This window comes from Eumetopias jubatus, unplaced genomic scaffold (assembly GCF_037043125.1).
Source record: "Eumetopias jubatus isolate StellerSeaLion01/CBP00866 unplaced genomic scaffold, mEumJub1_p1.0 scaffold_5, whole genome shotgun sequence".
Classification (NCBI taxonomy): domain Eukaryota; kingdom Metazoa; phylum Chordata; class Mammalia; order Carnivora; family Otariidae; genus Eumetopias; species Eumetopias jubatus.
This window is the reverse complement of record NW_028274811.1, coordinates 48,636,485-48,655,339: the sequence shown is the minus strand read 5'-3', so window position 1 is coordinate 48,655,339 and position 18,855 is coordinate 48,636,485. Positions and strand designations below refer to the sequence as shown.

Here is an 18,855-nt window from a genome sequence, read left to right as displayed (position 1 = left end):
TTAAATCATGCCTTTTTTTTTTTTCATTTCTTTGACTTAAGAGTATATTCAGAAAAAAATTCAACATGGAACTTTTTTTTCTACAAAAGATCTTGGTAAAACCTCTTAGCTAGTTAGTTTTACATGTATATTTATGTAAAAGTGTTTTCTTAGAGAACCAACCAACATGACATGGCTGGAAATCATGTCAACTTGGATACTGATAAACTGAGGATACAATGCCTGGAAATGGTGGACACTTCAGGTAAGAGAACAAAGAACTGACAGAGTCATCAGTGCAAATAGTATCTGATAACAAATACAAAGTGCTAGCTCATGTTTATCTAGAATATTTCCATTCCTTTCCACATCATCCATTTTATGTATAAAATATGAATTTGTAAGAAGAAAAACATTTAAAACATGTTGGCTCTGATCTGTCCACAGAAACTTGGCAGGCAAGAAGAGAGTGGCATGATATATTCAATGTGCTGAATGGTAAAAATATGCAGCCAAGAATACTTTATCCAGCAAGGCTGTCATTCAGAATAGAAGGAGAGAGAAAGAGCTTCCCAGACAAACAAAAACTAAAGAAATTCATAGCCACTAAACCAGCCCTGCAAGATAGATTAAAGGGGACTTTTGGGGGAAAAATAAGACCAAAAGCAACTAAGACTAGAAAGGAACACAGAACAACACCAGAAACACCAACTTTATGGGTAACACAATAGTACTAAATTCATATCTGTCAGTCATCACTCTGAATGTAAATGGAGTAAATGCTCCAATCAAAAGATACAGGCTATCAGAATGGATAAAAAAACCAAGACCCTACAGAGACTCATTTTAGAACTAAAGACACCTGCAGATTGAAAGTGAGAGGATGGAGAACCATCTATCATGCTAATGGATGTCAAAAGAAAGCCAGAATAGCCATACTTATATCAGACAAACTAGATTTTAAACCATAGACTATAACGAGATGAAGAAGGGCATTACAGCATAATTAAGGGGTCCATTGATCAAGAAGATCTAACAATTATTAATATTTATGCTCCCAAATTGGGAACACCCAAAAGATAAATCAATTAACAACAAACATAAACTCATTGAGGGGCACCTGGGTGGCTCAGTCATTAAGCATCTGCCATCAGCTCAGGTCATGATCCCAGGGTCCTGGGATCAAGCCCCACATCGGGCTCCCCGCTGGCGGGAAGCCTGTGTCTCCCTCTCCCACTCCCTCTGCTTGTGTTCCCTCTCTTGCTGTGTCTCTGTCAAATAAATAAAATCTTAAAAAAAAAAAACTCATTGATGATAATACAATAATAGTAGGGGACTTTAACACCCCACTTACAGCAATGGAGAGATCATCTAAGTAGAAAATCAGGGAAACAATGGCTTTGAATGACACACTGGATCAGATGGATTTAACAGATATAATCAGAACATTTCATCCTAAAGTAGAAGAATACACATTCTTCTCAAGTGCACATGGAATATTCTCCAGGAAGGATCACTTAGTGGGTCAAAAATCAGCCCTCAACAAGTACAAAAAGATTGAAGTCATACCATGCATATTTTCAGACCACAACACTATGAAACTTGAAGTCAACCACAAGAAAATAATTGGGAAGACCACAAATTCATAGAAGTTGAAGAATATCCTACTAAAGCATGAATGGGTTAACCAGGAATTAAAGAAGAAATAAAAAAAAAAAATACATGGAAGCAAATGCAAATGAAAACATGATGGTCCAAAACCTTTGAGATGCAGCAAAGGCAGTCCTAAGAGGGAAGTAAATTGTAATACAGTTACCTCAGAGAAGCCTCAAAGAAGCAGGAGAAGTCTCAAAGACACAACCTAATCTCACACCTAAAAGAGCTAGAAAAGGAACAGCAAATAAAGCCTAAAGCCAGCAGACGGGAAATAAAGATTAGAGCAGAAATAATATAGAAATAGAAAAAACGGCAAAACAGATCAATGAAACTAAGAGTGGTTCTTGGAAAGAATTAATAAAGTTGATAAACCCCTAGCCAGACTTGTCAAAAAGAAAAGAGAAAGGACACAAATAAATACCACCACAGAAATACAATTATAAAAGAATATTATGAAAAATTTACATGCCAACCAACTGGGCAATTGGGAAGAAATGGACAAATTCCTAGAAACATATAAGCTACTAAAGCCGAAACAGGAAGAGACAGAAAACTTGAACAGACCCATTAACAGCAAAGAATTTGAATCAGTAATCAAAAATCTCCAACAAACTGGGAAGGCCAGATGGCTTCCCAGGGGGATTCTACCAGACATTTAAAGAAGAGTTAATACCTATCAGAATCCTCTCAAACTGTTAAAAAAAAAAAAAAAAAAAAAAAAAGAAGGAAAACATCCAAACTCATTCTACAATGCCAGCATTATCTTGATTCCTAAACCAGATAAAGACCCCACTAAAAAGGAGAATTCTAGGTCAATATCCCTGATGAACATGGATGTAAAAATTCTCAAGATACAAGGAAATCAAATCCAATCTTTTAATGTTTAAAAGAATTATTCACCCCAAACAAGTGGAATCTATTCCTGGGCTGCAGGTCTGGTTCAATATTTGCAAATCAATCAATATAATACATCACATTAATAAAAGAAAGGATAAGAACCGTATGGTCCTCTCAATAGATGCAGAAGAAGCATCTGACAAAGCAAAGCATAAAAACCTCAACAAAGTAGGGATAGAGAGAACAAATCTCAACATCATAAGGCCATATACGAAAGATCCACATACAGTATCCTCCTCAATGGGAAAAAACAGAGAGCTTTTACTCTCTGATCAGGGACAAGACAGGGATGTCCACTCTCACCATTGCTGTTTAACATAATACTCAAAGTCTTAGCCTCAGCAATCAGACAACAAAAAGAAATAAAAGGCATCCAAACTGAGAAGGAAGAAGTCACACCTTCACGATTTGCCCATGAGATGATACTCTCGATGTAGAAAACCTGAAAGACTCCATCAAAAAAGTGCTAGAACTAATACATGAATTCAGCAAAATCACAGGATACAAAATCAACTTAGAGAAATATGTTCCATTTTTTAAATATGTTCCATTTCTGAACACCAATAATGAAGCAGCAGAAAAAGAAACCAAGGAGTCAATCCCATTTACAATTTCACCAAAAACGATTAAGATACCTAGGAATAAACCTAAACAAACAGGTAGAAGATCTATAGTCTGAAAACTATAGAACACTTATGAAAGAAATTGAAGAAGACACAAAGAAAGGGAAAAACATTCCATGCTCAAGGACTGGAAGAACAAACATTGTTAAAATGTCTATACTACCCAAAGCAAACTACACATTTAATGCAATCCCTATCAAAATACCATCAGCATTTTTCACAGAGCTAGAACAAACAATCCTCAAATCTGTATGGAACCACAAAAACCCTGAACAGCCAAAGTAATCCTGAAAAAGAAGAGCAAAGCTGGGGACATCATGATTCCAGACTTCAAGCTATATTACAAAACTGTAGTCATTAAGACAGTATGGTACTGGCACAAAACACATAGATCAATGAAACAAAATAGAAAACCCAAAAATGGGCTCATAACTGTATGATCAACTAATCTTCAACAAAGCAGGAAAGAATATCCAATGGAAAAAAGACAGTCTCTTCAACAAATGGTGTTGGGAAAACTGGACAGCCACAGGCAGAAGAATGAAACTGGACCACTTTCTTATACCATACACAAAAATAAATTCAACATAGATGAGACCTAAATGTGAGATGAAACCATCAAAATCCCAGAGGAGAACAGAGGCAGCAACCGCTTTGACCTCGACTGTAGCAACTTTTTACTAGACACATTGCTGGAGGCAAGGGAAACAAAAGCAATAATCAACTACTGGGACTTGATCAAGATAAAAAGTTTCTGCACAGTGAAGGAAACAATCAACAAAACTAAAAGGCAGCCTGTGGAATGGGAGAAGATATTTGCAAATGACATATCAGATAAAGGGCTAGTATCCAAAATCTGTAAAGAACTTACCAAACTCAACACCCAAAAACCAAATAATTCAGTTAAGAAATGGGCAGAAGACATGTATATTCACTTTTCCAAAGAAGACATCCAGACGGCTAACAAACTCATGAAAAGATGCTGAATGTCACTCATCATCAGGAAATACAAATCAAAACCCCAGTGAGATACCACTTCACACCTGTCAGAATGGCTAAAAGTAGCAACACAGGAATCCACAGATGTTGGTGAGTATGCCGAGAATGGGAAGCCCTCTTGCACTGTTGTTGGGAATGCAAACTTGTACAGCTACTCTGGAAAACAGTACGGAGGTTCTTCAAAAAGTTAAAAATAGAACTATCCTACGACTCAACAGTTGCACTACTAGGTATTTACCCAAAGTATACAAAAATAGGGATTTGACATGCACCCAGATGTTTATAGCAGCATTGTCAACAATAGCCAAACTATGGAAAGAGCCCAAATGTCCACTGACTGATAAATGGATGAGGAACATATAGTATTTATGTATATTTATATATACATATATAGATACATATATATACACACACAAATATATATATACACATACAAAGTGAAATGTTAATCAGCCATCACAAAGAATGAAATCTTGCCATTTGTAATGACGTGAATGGAGGTAGAGGGTACTATGCTAAGCGAAATAAGTCAATCAGAGAAAGACAAATACCATATGATTTCACTCATGTGGAATTTAAGAAACAAAACAGATGAACCTATGGGAAGGACAAAAAAGAGGGAGGGAAGCAAACCATAAGAGACTCAATGAGAGAGAACAAACTGAGGGTTGATGGAAGGAGGTGGGAGTGGGAATAGGCTAGATGGGTGGTGGGTATTAAGGAGGGTGCTTGTTATGATGAGCACTGGGTGTTGTATTTAAGTGATGAGTCACTAAATTCTACCCCTGAAATCAATATTACACTATATGTTAACTAAGTAGAATTTAATAAGAATTTGAAAAGAAAAAAGAAAACATATCTGCTTGACTCATCAGTATTTCCAAGATACTACTTAGTAGTGTAAAAGGAATAGGTCTATTCTAGTGTGAGTTAGCTATATGGCTGAATGAATTCTGTAAGAATTTATATGAACTTTATTTGGAAATCTAAAACTATGTTAAAATGTTTTGTTTTTGTAGAAAGAACACCAATTTTGTGGATCCAAAGGCAGCTCTGGGAATGTCCATTCTTTCATACAAGATCCCCCTTCCCACCTTACTTCCTCCTATCAACCTCAGGAAATTAGGCTGTAAAGAATATTTTCTTAGGGAAACAATTAACATGGCAAAGGTGGCATGGTATGTTGAGTATGGTGGTAAAACTATGGGAATCACAGACCCAAATTCTCAAATATGATCCTAATTTCCTACAATTTTATTATCTTTTATGAAGATAATTCAATCAATATCTTATTAAATGTGGTTTATTTCTTATAAAAATAATTAGAAATGAAGAATAAAAATACATGTAATGTACAGGATTACTGAGAAGGAAATTTATGACCTTAACTGTTAATTTTTAAGAAGTAAAAATCATAAAGATTAATGATGTAAAAGGCCACCTTAACATGGCATAAAAAGGACAGAATAAACCCAAGAAGAGTAGCAATAGGATTTAAAAAAGAGCAGAAATTAATGAAGTGGAAAGTAAAGATACAATAGAGTCAATTTCAAAAATTTGTTTAAAAATAATAAAATTGAGAAGTATCTAGCAAGATCAGGAAAAAAAAAAAAAAAAAAAAACCCGGGCATGAGTAAATAATAAGAATACAAAGAAACATAACTTTAGATACAGGATAGATTAAAAGATATAAACAACTTTTTGTCAACAAATTTTATTTTATTTTAAAGATTTGATTTATTTATTTGAGAAAGAGAATGAGAGAGAGAGAGAGAGAGAGAGAGAGAGAGCACGAGAGGGGGTTGGGTCAGAGGGAGAAGCAGACTCCCTGCTCAGCAGGGAGCCCGATGCGGGACTCGATCCAGGGACTCCAGGATCATGACCTGAGCCGAAAGCAGTCGCTTAACCAACTAAGCCACCCAGGCGCCCTTGTCAACAAATTTTAAAACCAAAAAAATGGACAAATTTCTAGCAAAAAGATATATAAACTGACTCAAGAAGAAATTGACAAAACAAATATATTTTGAAAAAGGAAATGGAGGCAATATTACTCATAAATATATATGTAAAAGTCTAGCAGTGCACAAAAATGATCAAATTGAGTTTATCCCAGGAATACAACAGTAGTTTCACATTAGAAAATGTATTACAATCTATTAATGTAATTCAGTGCATTAACAGATTGATGAAGTAAAGCCATTATGATCATCTCAAGAAATGCTGAAAAAAGATCACAAAATGAAAAATCTATTCAAGAAAAAATTATTAGCAAATTGGGAACAGATGGTAACTTTCTTAAAACCTGATATAGAGTATCCACCAAAAACACAGAACAACATTCTACTCAATGGTAAATATTAAAAGTGTATATTTTAATATCAGATATGTTATCACATTTCCAATTCAAAATCAAACAGAAGCCCTAGCTCAGAAGGTATGGTAAGATAAAATGGAAAAAAGTATATTAAAGGTATATAAAACTGTCTTAATTTACAGATAAAACAGATATGATGGTCTTCCCTGAAAGCTCCCCAAACCCTATAATTAGAGTGAACATAATTTAGTAAGATTGCTAAATATGAGATCAATCTCCCACACAATAATTATGGAATAATTTTTAAAACCCAGCATCACTGTACAATAAATATCCAGAAGAGTAGGCTATTATTTAAGGAAAGCTAGAACCTTCTGTAACACAACATAAGAGATGGATTCTAGATAATGACCTAAATGAGAAGGTAAAACTATGAAGTTAATATAAAACAAAAAATCTAAGAGGAAACTTTTGGATTTTGGGAACTTCAAAACACAGTAAGGCAAAAGTAAGGTGGGTTTAATTACATCAAAGTTAAGGATTTCTTTTAATGAAGGACAACATAAAATAATATACAGATGATAAAATGGGATAAGACATTTGTAATGTCTAAAGCTGATCAGGGATTAATACTGAGACTATATAAGAAATTTGGGAAGAATGATAAAAGCAGAAACCCTTTTAGAAAAATGAGTACAGCATTTTAAAAAACAAGCATCCAAAAGACTATTTGAAAGTATCTCAACCTGTTAAAGATCAGATACATGCAAATTAAAACAATAATGAAGGTTCCTAGTCTTATTCTCTGCTACCACTTGTCATTTTCCAAAGTTCTAATTCTTCCTAACTCTCAAGCATTGTTAATAGGTACCTACATCAGTCATTTGGGAGAACTGATGGCACTATTTAGTCAAGTTAGGTGTATGCATATTCTGTGATGCAGACATTCTGCTCCAAATAAAAATTCACGTGGTTCACATTAGGATATTCATTACTGTTATGTATAGTGGCAGGGACTGGGAGGTATCCTGTATTCCAGTTAGTGAATAGATAGATAAAATGTGGTAGATACATATCTTAGTAGAGCATTGATTAGAACCCACATACTAGAGGTACACATAGCTAGCTGGATGGATCTAAAAGCTTGGTGCTAGGTTAAAAAAAGTAAAAAAACAGGGGCACCTGGGTGGCTCAGTCATTTAAGCGTCTGCCTTCGGCTCAGGTCATGACCCCAGGGTCCTGGGATCAAGCCCCACATCAAGCTCCCTGCTCAGCAGGGAGTCTGCTACTCCCTCTCCCCCTGCTTGTATGCTTTTTCTCTCTACTTCTAAATAAATAAATAAAATCTTTTAAAAAAAGTAAGAAATAGAGTGCAATATATAATACATTTCCATAAATTAAAATATGTGCACAGAAAACAAATATAAGAATACTAACAAAAAGATGCACATTAAATAAACCAAACATAATGAAGAGTAGAGTATGAGGATAAAAGGAAACCAGTGAGTGTGGACTAGTGATGATGATATGCCATAAATTAAGAAATAGGACTCGTCCAACTCTGCACTCAATGTTCAGAAATGGAGAAAAGAGGACAACAACGTAGCAAGTACATAGAAATAAATCTAACCAAAAGACGTCTAAGACATTTGTAAAGAAAATTATAAAGTTTTATTATAAGGCATTAAAGATTTAGAAGATCTAAATAAAAGAGGATTAAAAACTAGTTAGTAGACAGGGAGAGTTATTGCTGTAAGATGTCAGTTCTCTCCAAATTGACTCATACATTGAATAAAATCTCTTTCCTTCAGTGCAATGTAATTTACACAGAGCTTGACAAGATTATTCTGAAATTCAAAGAGCCAGGAAAAAACACCACAAAAAACAAAAAAACCAAGACACTCTTACAGCCTAACAAGTTTGAAAGGGGACATCAAGACTTATTATAAAGCTTTAGCAATTAACGCAATATGGTACTGAGGTTTTGGAAAGATGGTGGAGTGAGAAAATCCTGATTTCAACTTGTTCCATGGACTTGAAGAGGTTAACAACAGCCTCTATGCAACTAACCCTGAAAACAACCTAAGGACTAGCAGAACAGATCTTCCACAGCTAATCCTAGAAAGAAAGTCACATTGAAAAGTGTAGGAGGGGTGGACACTGTTGGGACCAAAGTCCCAGCATGACTAACCACAAATGGGAGGTACATCACAAGCATGGAGAAGCAAGAGGATCAGGTTCCACGCCAGGCACCCTAGGCACTGGAAACTTGCACTGAGAAGATGAGTCTCCATAGTATTTGGTTTTAAAAGCCAGCAGGACCTAGGAATAAATCTAACCCAAGAGGCAAAGAATCTGTACTCAGAAAACTATAAAATAATCATGAAAGAAATTGAGGAAGACACAAATGGAAAATGTTCCATGCTCATGGATTGGAAAAACAAATATTGTGAATATGTCAATGCTACCTAGAGCAATCTACACATTTAATGCAATCCCTATCAATATACCATCCACTTCTTTCAAAGAAATGGAACAAATAATCCTAAAATTTGTATGGAACCAGAAAAGACCCCAAATAGCCAGAGGAATGTTGAAAAAGAAAAGCAAAGCTGGCGGCATCACAATTCCGGACTTCCAGCTCTATTACAAAGCTGTCGTCATCAAGACAGTATGGTACTGGCACAAAAACAGACACATAGATCAATGAACAGAATAGAGAGCCCAGAAACGGACCCTCAACTCTATGGTCAACTAATCTTCGACAGAGCAGGAAAGAATGTCCAGTGGAAAAAAAGACAGTCTCTTCAACAAATGGTGTTGGGAAAATTGGACAGCCACATGAAGAAAGAAACTGGACCATTTCCTTACACCACACACACAAATAGACTCAAAATGGTTGAAAGACCTAATATGAGACAGGAGTCCATCAAAATCCTAAAGGAGAACACAGGCAGCAACCTCTTCGACCTCAGCCGCAGCAACTTCTTCCTAGAAACATTGCCGAAGGCAAGGGAAGCAAGACCAAAAATGAACTATTGGGACTTCATCAAGATAAAAAGCTTTTGCACAGCAAAAGAAACAGTCCACAAAACCAAAAGACAACCGACAGAATGGGAGAAGATATTTGCAAATGACATATCAGGGAAAGGGCTAGTATCCAAAATCTATAAAGAACTTATCAAACTCAACACCCAAAGAACGAATAATCCAATCAAGAAATGGGCAGAAGACACAAACAGACATTTTTCCAAAGAAAACATCCAAATGGCCAACAGACGCATGAAAAAGTGCTCAACATCACTCGGCATCAGGGAAATCCAAATCAAAACCTCAATGAGATACTACCTCATACCCATCAGAATGGCTAAAATGAACAAGTCAGGAAACGACAGATGTTGGCGGGGATGTGGAGAAAGGGGTACCCTCCTACACTGTTGGTGGGAATGCAAGCTGGTGCAACCCCTCCGGAAAACAGTATGGAGGTTCCCAAAAAGTTGAAAATAGAGCTACCGTATGATCCAGCAATGCACTACTGGGTATTTACCCCAAAGATACAAATGTAGGGATCTGAAAGGGTACGTGCACCCCAATGTTTATAGCAGCAATGTCCACAATAGCCAAACTACGGAAAGAGCTGAGATGTCCATCGACAGATGAATGGATAGTGAAGATGTGGTATATATACACAATGGAATATTATGCAGCCATCAAAAGGAAAGAAATCTTGCCATTTGCAACGACGTGGATGGAACTGGAGGGTATTATGCTGAGCGAAATAAGTCAATCAGGGAAAGACATGTATCATATGACCTCACTGATATGAGGAATTCTTAATCTCAGGAAACAAACAGGGTTGCTGGAGTGGTGGGGGGTGGGAGGCATGGGGTGGCTGGGTTATAGACATTGGGGAGGGTATGTGCTATGGTGAGCGCTGTGAATTGGGTAAGACTGTTGAATCACAGACCTGTACCTCTGAAACAAAAATAATACATTATATGTTAATAAAAAAAAAAAGACGATAGCAGGAGGGGAAGAATGAAGGGGGGGAATCGGAGGGGGAGATGAACCATGAGAGACTATGGATTCTGAGAAACAAACTGAGGGTTCTAGAGGGGAGGGGGGTGGGGGGATGGGTTAGCTGGTGATGGGTATTAAAGAGGGCACGTACTGCATGGAGCACTGGGTGTTATATGCAAACAATGAATCATGGAACACTACATCAAAAACTAATGATGTAATGTCTGGTGATTAACATAATAAAATTTAAAAAAATGAAAAAAAAAAAAGCCAACAGGACCTAACTCTAGGAACTTTAAAAATCAGTGGGCTTATCTCCCAGAGAGCCAGGGGGTGATAAGAAACTGAGTCCCCATACTTAAAGGGACAGCATACTAAATAACTTACCTTGAGACACAGCACAGAAGCAGCAGTTTGAAAAGTGCCTGGGATATACACGAAGAAGCTTTATTGGCTAATCTAAGAATGTGTTTCAGAGGGACAGAGATCTGTGGATTTTTCTGAGAACAAAAGTACTGGTGGGTGCCATTTCTCTTCCTCTACCCTGGCCTAGATCACCAGAGTCAGTGGTAATACTATCTACCTTGCTGGTACTGTGTGCCTTGCCCTAGCATTTCCCTGCTGACCTGTCCCTTCCAACCCACTTGCCTTGGCAGGCATTCCTCTAAAGAGGCTCCAGCCCTAACACATCCTGTAGGTGGCCCCTGCTGGAATGGCACCACTCCACAATGAATCCTGCCCTGGGAAGGGAGGGAGATAACCCAGACACCAGTATGCCTATAGTTCCTGCAATTGGGCCTCTTAGCTGGCTTCACAGGAAACAAGCCCTGCCCTTCAGTATGCTCGCAGCTATGGCAGAAAAGTTAACTGTAGACAGCTAGGGGAGTGCTGACCCACCCACCAATAAGCTCCCTGCATGGCACAAGGGCCTTTCAACAACTGAGGGAGCAAACCCTGCCCAGTGTGCCTATAGCAAGCAAAGCTGGTCATTGTAGCTGGCTGGGCTTAAGAAAATCATGGCTCAAATACAAGAGGAGGGCACATGCAGCCCACACAAGAGACACCCCTGGAGCACCTAGCTCTGGTGACCAGGGGGAATTGCGCTATAGGGCATCATGGGACCTCTTCTACACAAGGTCACTACTTTCAATATCATGAGATGTAGCTGAACTACTTAATACACAGAAACAAACACAGAGAGTTAGAAAAAAGGAGACAGAGGAATATGTCCCAAATGAAAGAACAAGACAAAAATCACAGTAAAAGAGCTAAATGAAACAGAGATAAACAGTATTTCTGATATAGAATTAAAAGTAATGGTCATACATTAACAGACATTTCTCCAGAGAAGACATACAGATGGCCAAAAAACACAAGAAAAGATGCTCAACATCACTCATCATCAGGGAAATGCAAATAAAAACCACAATGAAATATCACCTCACGCCTGTCAGAATGGCTAAAATCAACAGAAGAAAAAAGTATTGGCAAGCATGTGCATAAAAAGGAACCCTCTTGCACTGTTGGTGGGAATGCAAACTTGTGCAGCCACTGTGGAAAACAGTATGGAGGTTCCTCCAAAAGTTAAAAATAGAACTCCCCTACAGCCCAGTAATTGCACTACTGGGTATCTATGCCCAAAATAAGAAAAACACTAATTCAAAGGGATATATGCACCCTGATGTTCAAAGCAGCATTATTTACAATAGCCCAGATATGGAAGCAGCCCAAGTATCCATCAATAGATGAATGGATAAAGAAGATGTGGTATATATGTATCATGGAGTATTATTCAGCTATATAAAGAATAAAATCTTGCCATTTGCAAGAACATGGATGGAGCTAGAGAGCTACAGAGTATAATGCTAAGTCCATCAGAGAAAGACAACTACCATATAATTTCACTCATATGTGGAATGTAGGAAATGAGCAAAGGAAAAAGAAAAAGAGAGAGACAAACCAAGATACACACTCTTAACTACAGAGAACAAACTGATGGTTACCAGAGAGAGGTGGGTGGGGTGATGTGTGAAATAGGTGATGGGGATAAAGAAGGGCACTTGTCGAGATGAGCACTGGGTGACATACAGAATTGTTGAATCACTATATTGTGTACCTGAAACTAATAAGACACTGTATGTTAACTACAATGGAATTAAAACACTTAATAATAAAAAAAAATAATGGTCATAACGATACTCATTGGACCTGAGAAACAAGTGGATGAAATCAGGGAGAACATCTACAAAGAGACAGGAAATATTAAAAAGACAGTTAAAGCTGAAGAACTCAATAACTGAAATAAAATGCAAACTAGAGGGCATCAAGAGCAGATTAGAAGATGCAGAAGAATGGATCAGCAATCTGGAAGACAGGTACTAGAAAGCAATAAAGATGAACAGCAGAAAGAAAAAAGATTAATAAAAAAATGAGAACAGGTTAAGGAAACTGTGGCATTATCAAGAGTAATAACATTTGCATTATAGGGATCCCAGAAGGAGGAGAGAGAGAGAAACAGGGTTATAAAACTCATCTAAAGAAGAAAAAATTTTTTTTTCTTGGGATTCTTGGGGTAATTCTTGGGATATTCTAGACCAATATCCTGGTCTAGAAATCACAGAGAGTCCCTAACAAGATGAACCCATAAGGTCTATACCAAGATACATTAGTAATAAAAATGACAAAAAGTAATGATAAAGAGAGAATTTTAGAAGCAATATGAGAGGTGTGCCTGATTTCACAGATGAAGAAATTCCATTGTCAATATGTATATAAAGCTATGTTTATTCCCCATTAGTGATTAAGAAATTGAAATTAAAAACCCAGTGAGATACCATTTTATACCTATCAGACTGGAAAAACCTAAAGGACTGAAAATATCAAACATGATAGACAAAGGTGATGATAAATCAGTATATTGAGGAAAATGCTTTGGTTTAGGTAATCAAGTTAAAAATGTGCTTTTCTTATTACCCAGTGGTTTTCTACCAGCATTTATTCTAGAGGAACACTTATGCTCCAGGAGACATGAAAAGAATGTTTATTGCAGCACGGTTGTAATAATAAAAAACTGGATGGCTCTATTATTCATCAACAGGAGAATGGATAAACTGTGCCATATTCATATAGTGGACTATAGTACAGCAGGAAAAATAAATGAATATGCCTATGCTTACTGAAATGGATGGATCCAAGAAACATTAATGCTGAGTGACAAAGCAAATGTAGAAGAATATATACACTGTTAGCACTAGAGAAGTTCAAAAACAAGCAAAATTAAATAACATAGATTAAATATACGTATGTATACTTGTATAAAGAAATGATAATGCAAAATTCAGGGGACCAGGACGCAAACAAAGGAGAGAAGGTGATTCAGGATACTGATAATTGAGGAGTCTGGGTTATGATTAAAATCCTATTATGGTTTTTCCCGCCTGACCATACGCAATCACAGATGCTTTACATGGCAGGCCCCACAGGACAAACTGCCCTAGATCTCCCTGCGCATTGAGTTCCAGGGATGCTCTTTCACATATTTACATTCCTTGGCCCAGCACCTGCATTCCTAGGTTCTTTATCTGAAGACTTGGCCAGAGGACTTCTTCAGATGCCTCTACTGAGACCTCTTTAAAGGGATAGAACAGGGAACCTTGAAGACACTTTCCCCCATTCTGAATTAGTACTCAGGGCTTTCCTGCTCTTAGGCATTTGCCACCCCCCCGTCCCCACACACCTTTAGGGCTCATAAAACTGCCAGTGCTTTTTGGGGATCCCTCAATGACATGACCCCCACATCTGTGCTGATCCACCTGACCCTGGACTAGTGCACTGTTAGAAAAGGGAAAATGGAATGGGATTGAGGGGCATCAGCATTTCCTCCAGTTTTAGACTTCTGTTTATACCACTGCACCAAGATATTAAAGGCTTAACTCTCAGTTTTGGCTGAGCCTCACAGCTCAGCTCTTGTTTAGCTCAGCAGACCCTTGACAGTAATATACTATATATAGCTTATATATATATATATATATATATATATATATATATAAGCTAAACAAGAGAAATATATATATATCTTTGTTTTTCTCTTTCCTTCCTTCCTTCTTTCTTTTCTCTCTCTCTCCTTCCTTCCTTCCTTTCTCCCTCTCTCTCTTTTTGATAATAATATATTTAAGTTAGGTTGTGTAATAAAGCTACTTTGATCATCCTCCATAAAAACTTGTAACAACTTAAGTTCTGTGGAATCATATGGGGAGGACAAATAAGAAATCACAAAGAAGCAACTGTTTAAATGATAGCTTCAGTATCTTGGGATAAAAAAAGGTGAAGGAAATTGTGGGGTTATCAGAAAGGTGCATCATTCTTTTTAAAATTGGGTGTACGGTAGAAGGTAGGATACAAAGGAATCTTTTAAAGAATACAATTCATATTTTAAGTTTTCTTTGGCACAAAATCTTTCAAGTAAGATTGATTTTCTTATATTTGCTTTCATATTATGTTTAAATGTATCTATACCCAATCTGTGGATGAGTTTCTACAGTTACTACTTTATAAAATAGTGCATGTTTATAAAATGTCTTTAAACTATTTTCTTCATTCAAACTACTGTATAAAGTTATATTTGTCCTTAAACTACTTTCTTTATACCTCAGGGATTTCATAAATCAATTTATTTTTGCCTCAACCATGTAGGCCCCATTTCTATCTCCTCCTGGTTTAACGTCATTGTGGTACTGATCTTTTAGGTCTTATGCAGAAGCTCCACACCACCCTGCTGTCCCGGCTCCCCAAAGATCAGAGTTCCCCATATCTGAAGCTTTCCAGACTCCATAATATTACAAGTGGTAAATGCTAAAACTGCACAGTAGTTCATGCACTGACCATGGTTTTATAAAAGGAGAAATTATATATTATGTCCATATTGTATGATTATCATTCTACACTAACAAATTCTCAAAGGTAAAAAAGGTAGTATTAGAGATTGCCTTGCCCGTATTTTGATAATTCCTTATATCTGTATGTACAATTAGTTGTAATTTAGAATGTGCTTTCACATTAGCTCATTGGATCCTTACAACTATTAATTAGATTGCACATATGTACATATGTGCAGTTTTACATATGAGAAAACAGAAACAGAAGAATGGGTTCCTATGACACCTCTGAGGTCATTGAGCTAGTCAGACCTGAACCCAGAAACTGGTATTCCTAGTCCACAGTAATATCCCTGAGACACTCAGTACACCAAGGCACTGCTATTTTCTTACAGATTTTCTTTTTTTAAGATTTCATTTATTTGACAAAGTGAGACACAGCAAGAGAGGGAACACAAGCAGGGGGAGTGGCAGAGGGAGAAGCAGGCTTCCTGCAGAGCAGGGAGCGCAATGTGGGGCTCGATCCCAGGACCCTGGGATCATGACCTGAGCCGAAGGCAGATGCTTAACGACTGAGCCATCCAGGTGCCCCAAGGCACTGCTACTTTCTATTTGTCTTAAATTTGTGGGACAGCTGTAAAATATAAAACTAAAAATATAAAACTAAATATCACATTACCTGTGATAATGATTTGTTCAGAATCTTTATGAAGAACACTAGTGCTTTGGTCAAATATAGCTTTTGTTAAATCTGTTACTTTTGCAATGAATTTCATTATCCACATATTAAACATTATTGACAGCAATGCAAAGTAAATTTAATCTTGTGTTTTTCTCAAATTTTGCTCTTATTATATAGTTTCTATTTTCTTCATACACATATTGAAGCTTTCAGCCAGAAGATACTTAGCAAAATCCTTACTTAAGACTGATCAATGCAGAAATACGTTTCCACTAACATTTTAGTTAGGAAAAAATAGCTTCCAAAAAGAGACCCTGGACAAAGTTATCAAACTTTTTTGCATTAGTTTCCTTACCTCCGAAAAGATGGAATGCTTTTCTACAGCTTGGTAGGGGCCATTTTGCAGAGCTGGATTTCTGAAAGCTTTGTTTTATTTTCAAATATTCTTTAGGAAAGAATCTTTTTGTGGCATTGTTCAGTTCTAGAGTAAAACAAAAGAAAACAGTAGTTAAACATTAATTTGAGTACAATGGCAAGAACATGAAAAATTATTGTTGCAGTATTTTGATAGTAAGTTCAGATCTCTTAAGAGAGAAGACAATTTAGAGTCAACTTTGTAATTTTAACTCAAGCAAACCTAATTCCCCCAAACTCATTTGATGCAACTTTGATGTGTCTACACATAGACTATACATCTACTGGGTATCTCCTACGTCCTTTGCTATGCCAGATACAGACAAGAGTGAGACACCGTCCCTATCCTCAAGAAGATTGAAGATTAAAAGATGGAAATAAACAGACAAAAAAAGGGAAAAGTGTGTTCTAGATGTAGTGATAGAGCAACTTGAGTGCAGTCATGGCTCAGGATGGATGATGAAAATGAAAAACCTTTTGAGTCCTTTTTCTTATGTCATAATCTCTATTTCATTCTATATGTGGTGGTCGAGCATTTGCTGAATCTAATGCTGCTGATTTTGAGGGAGTTTAAAAAATACAGAATCAAATTCTCAACCTTTCAGAGACTTGCTTATGAGCAAAAAAGAAAATATTCATTTGAAGTAAACACAGACCAGTCAGTGAAAAGGTATGATGATATTCACTTTAAATTCTATTTTTTTAAGATTTATTTATTTATTTGTCAGAGAGAGAGAGAGAGAGAGAGAGAGAGAGAGAGAGAGAGCATGAGCATGAGCAGGGGGGAGCAGCAGGCTCCCTGCTGAGCAGAGAGCCTGATGCGGGACTCGATCTCAGGACCCTGGGATCATGACCTGAGCCGAAGGCAGACGCTTAACCGACTGAGCCACCCAGGTGTCCCTTCACTTTAAATTCTAGAAAGTATCAGAAACCCACAGAAAGCATGAGGACATGGGAAGAAATGCTCACCTTTAAGAACAACACAAGTTAGGGAAAAAGTTAAATCTGCTATTACAGCCTGCATTCAATAGAATATGGCTAGTTTGAATCCCAGAAATACCAGTAATATAAGTCTTTTTAGAAAATTATTTAAATTCAATTTAGTTAACATATACTATATTAGTTTCAGGGGTAGTATTTAGTTATTCATCAGTTGCATATATCACTCAGTGCTCATTATATCAAGTGCCCTCCTTAAGGCCATAATGTAAGTCTTAAAACCAACTCTTCAGACCTAGCAGGTTCTCACCCTGAGGTGGCTGCAAGTTCTCCTAGTAAGTAGATGCCCTGTAGAATGTGGGGTTCAGAAGAGCTCTTCACGCTGGGAAAAGAGAGGCCAGTCAGGAATATCCCACTCAGTACTGATGACTATTTATCTGTATATCCTATGAAAATAAATTTAAACCTTATTTTCACATTCTTTACTAGTAAATCGTTCAAAGCTAAAGTCTGGTTTAGGAAGTCCCATTTTCCAGCTAAATATGCAGCCTGATGACAAAGGCAGATATAACAGAGACAAAGCCAAACCAAAAATTTTATATTTGACAGTTTCAAAATTAAGTTATGGATTTTACAGCATCTGAATCATTATAATTGTATAATTTATGCTGATGTTAGTATTTAGGAGTTCCTATTAGCTAGGTAAGCCATAGTTAAAGATTTATCCACTTTAATCTGATAATTCCATTTACCATTTAGGCTACTACAATACTTTATACTCATAATATAATTTTTGTACCAGAATAGTGAGTTATCATTTTTTAACTCTTCAATTCCAGAAGAAATCTGCTAGTAGTTTAAGACTTTTTCAGGTTAGAGCATTTATCCAAGCTTTCACCTCAAGCAGCTGTGTTCGCTTTGTACTTATTGAGGTTCTTTAATGACTCTGGAGCACCAAGAACCATTTTAATCACTGGCTCATCACCCAAGAATAGTTTACTTTCTGCTAGAGGAATAATAAGGGCTAAGAGGAGATCTAGTAAATTAAGCCCAGTTTAACCATCACATTCCTGAGCCCTTACTATGATAAAGACAAAATGTTAAGTACTTTATACTGTGATGATGCATACTGTTATTATTTTGTATGCAAAGTTACATTTCAAGATTCAGAAAAAGGCTTTTGAAATCCTGTGGACAACGGATATATTACTCTATCCTCAAAAGGTTATCACAGCATCCATCCATCCCTGGCTTCAAAGAATCCATAATTCTGTCTTCTGTGTGAAAAGAAATTGGGTTCTATCTTCCTGGCCCATTGCATCACATTCAGTGCTGCAGCCTGGTTTATCACTTTTAAAAACTGTCGAAGTCACACACACCTATGGTTTAAAAAATCCAATGGTATAAAAGGGCAAAAACAAAACAAAATAAAACAAAAAACGAAACAACAATGATCTG

The 18,855-nt window shown here is 36.8% G+C and overlaps 1 protein-coding gene across 2 annotated transcripts in view; it reads right to left on the bottom strand.

The window, feature by feature from the left end:
• The window catches only part of RNF180 (ring finger protein 180), a 155,689-nt gene that overhangs the window by 20,973 nt on the left and 115,861 nt on the right, over positions 1-18,855 (bottom strand). For both annotated transcript variants that reach the window (XM_028123879.1, XM_088023641.1), the window contains one exon: positions 16,400-16,525. In XM_028123879.1, the coding sequence (XP_027979680.1) occupies positions 16,400-16,525 (126 nt within the window). The remainder of the gene's footprint in view (positions 1-16,399; positions 16,526-18,855) is intronic.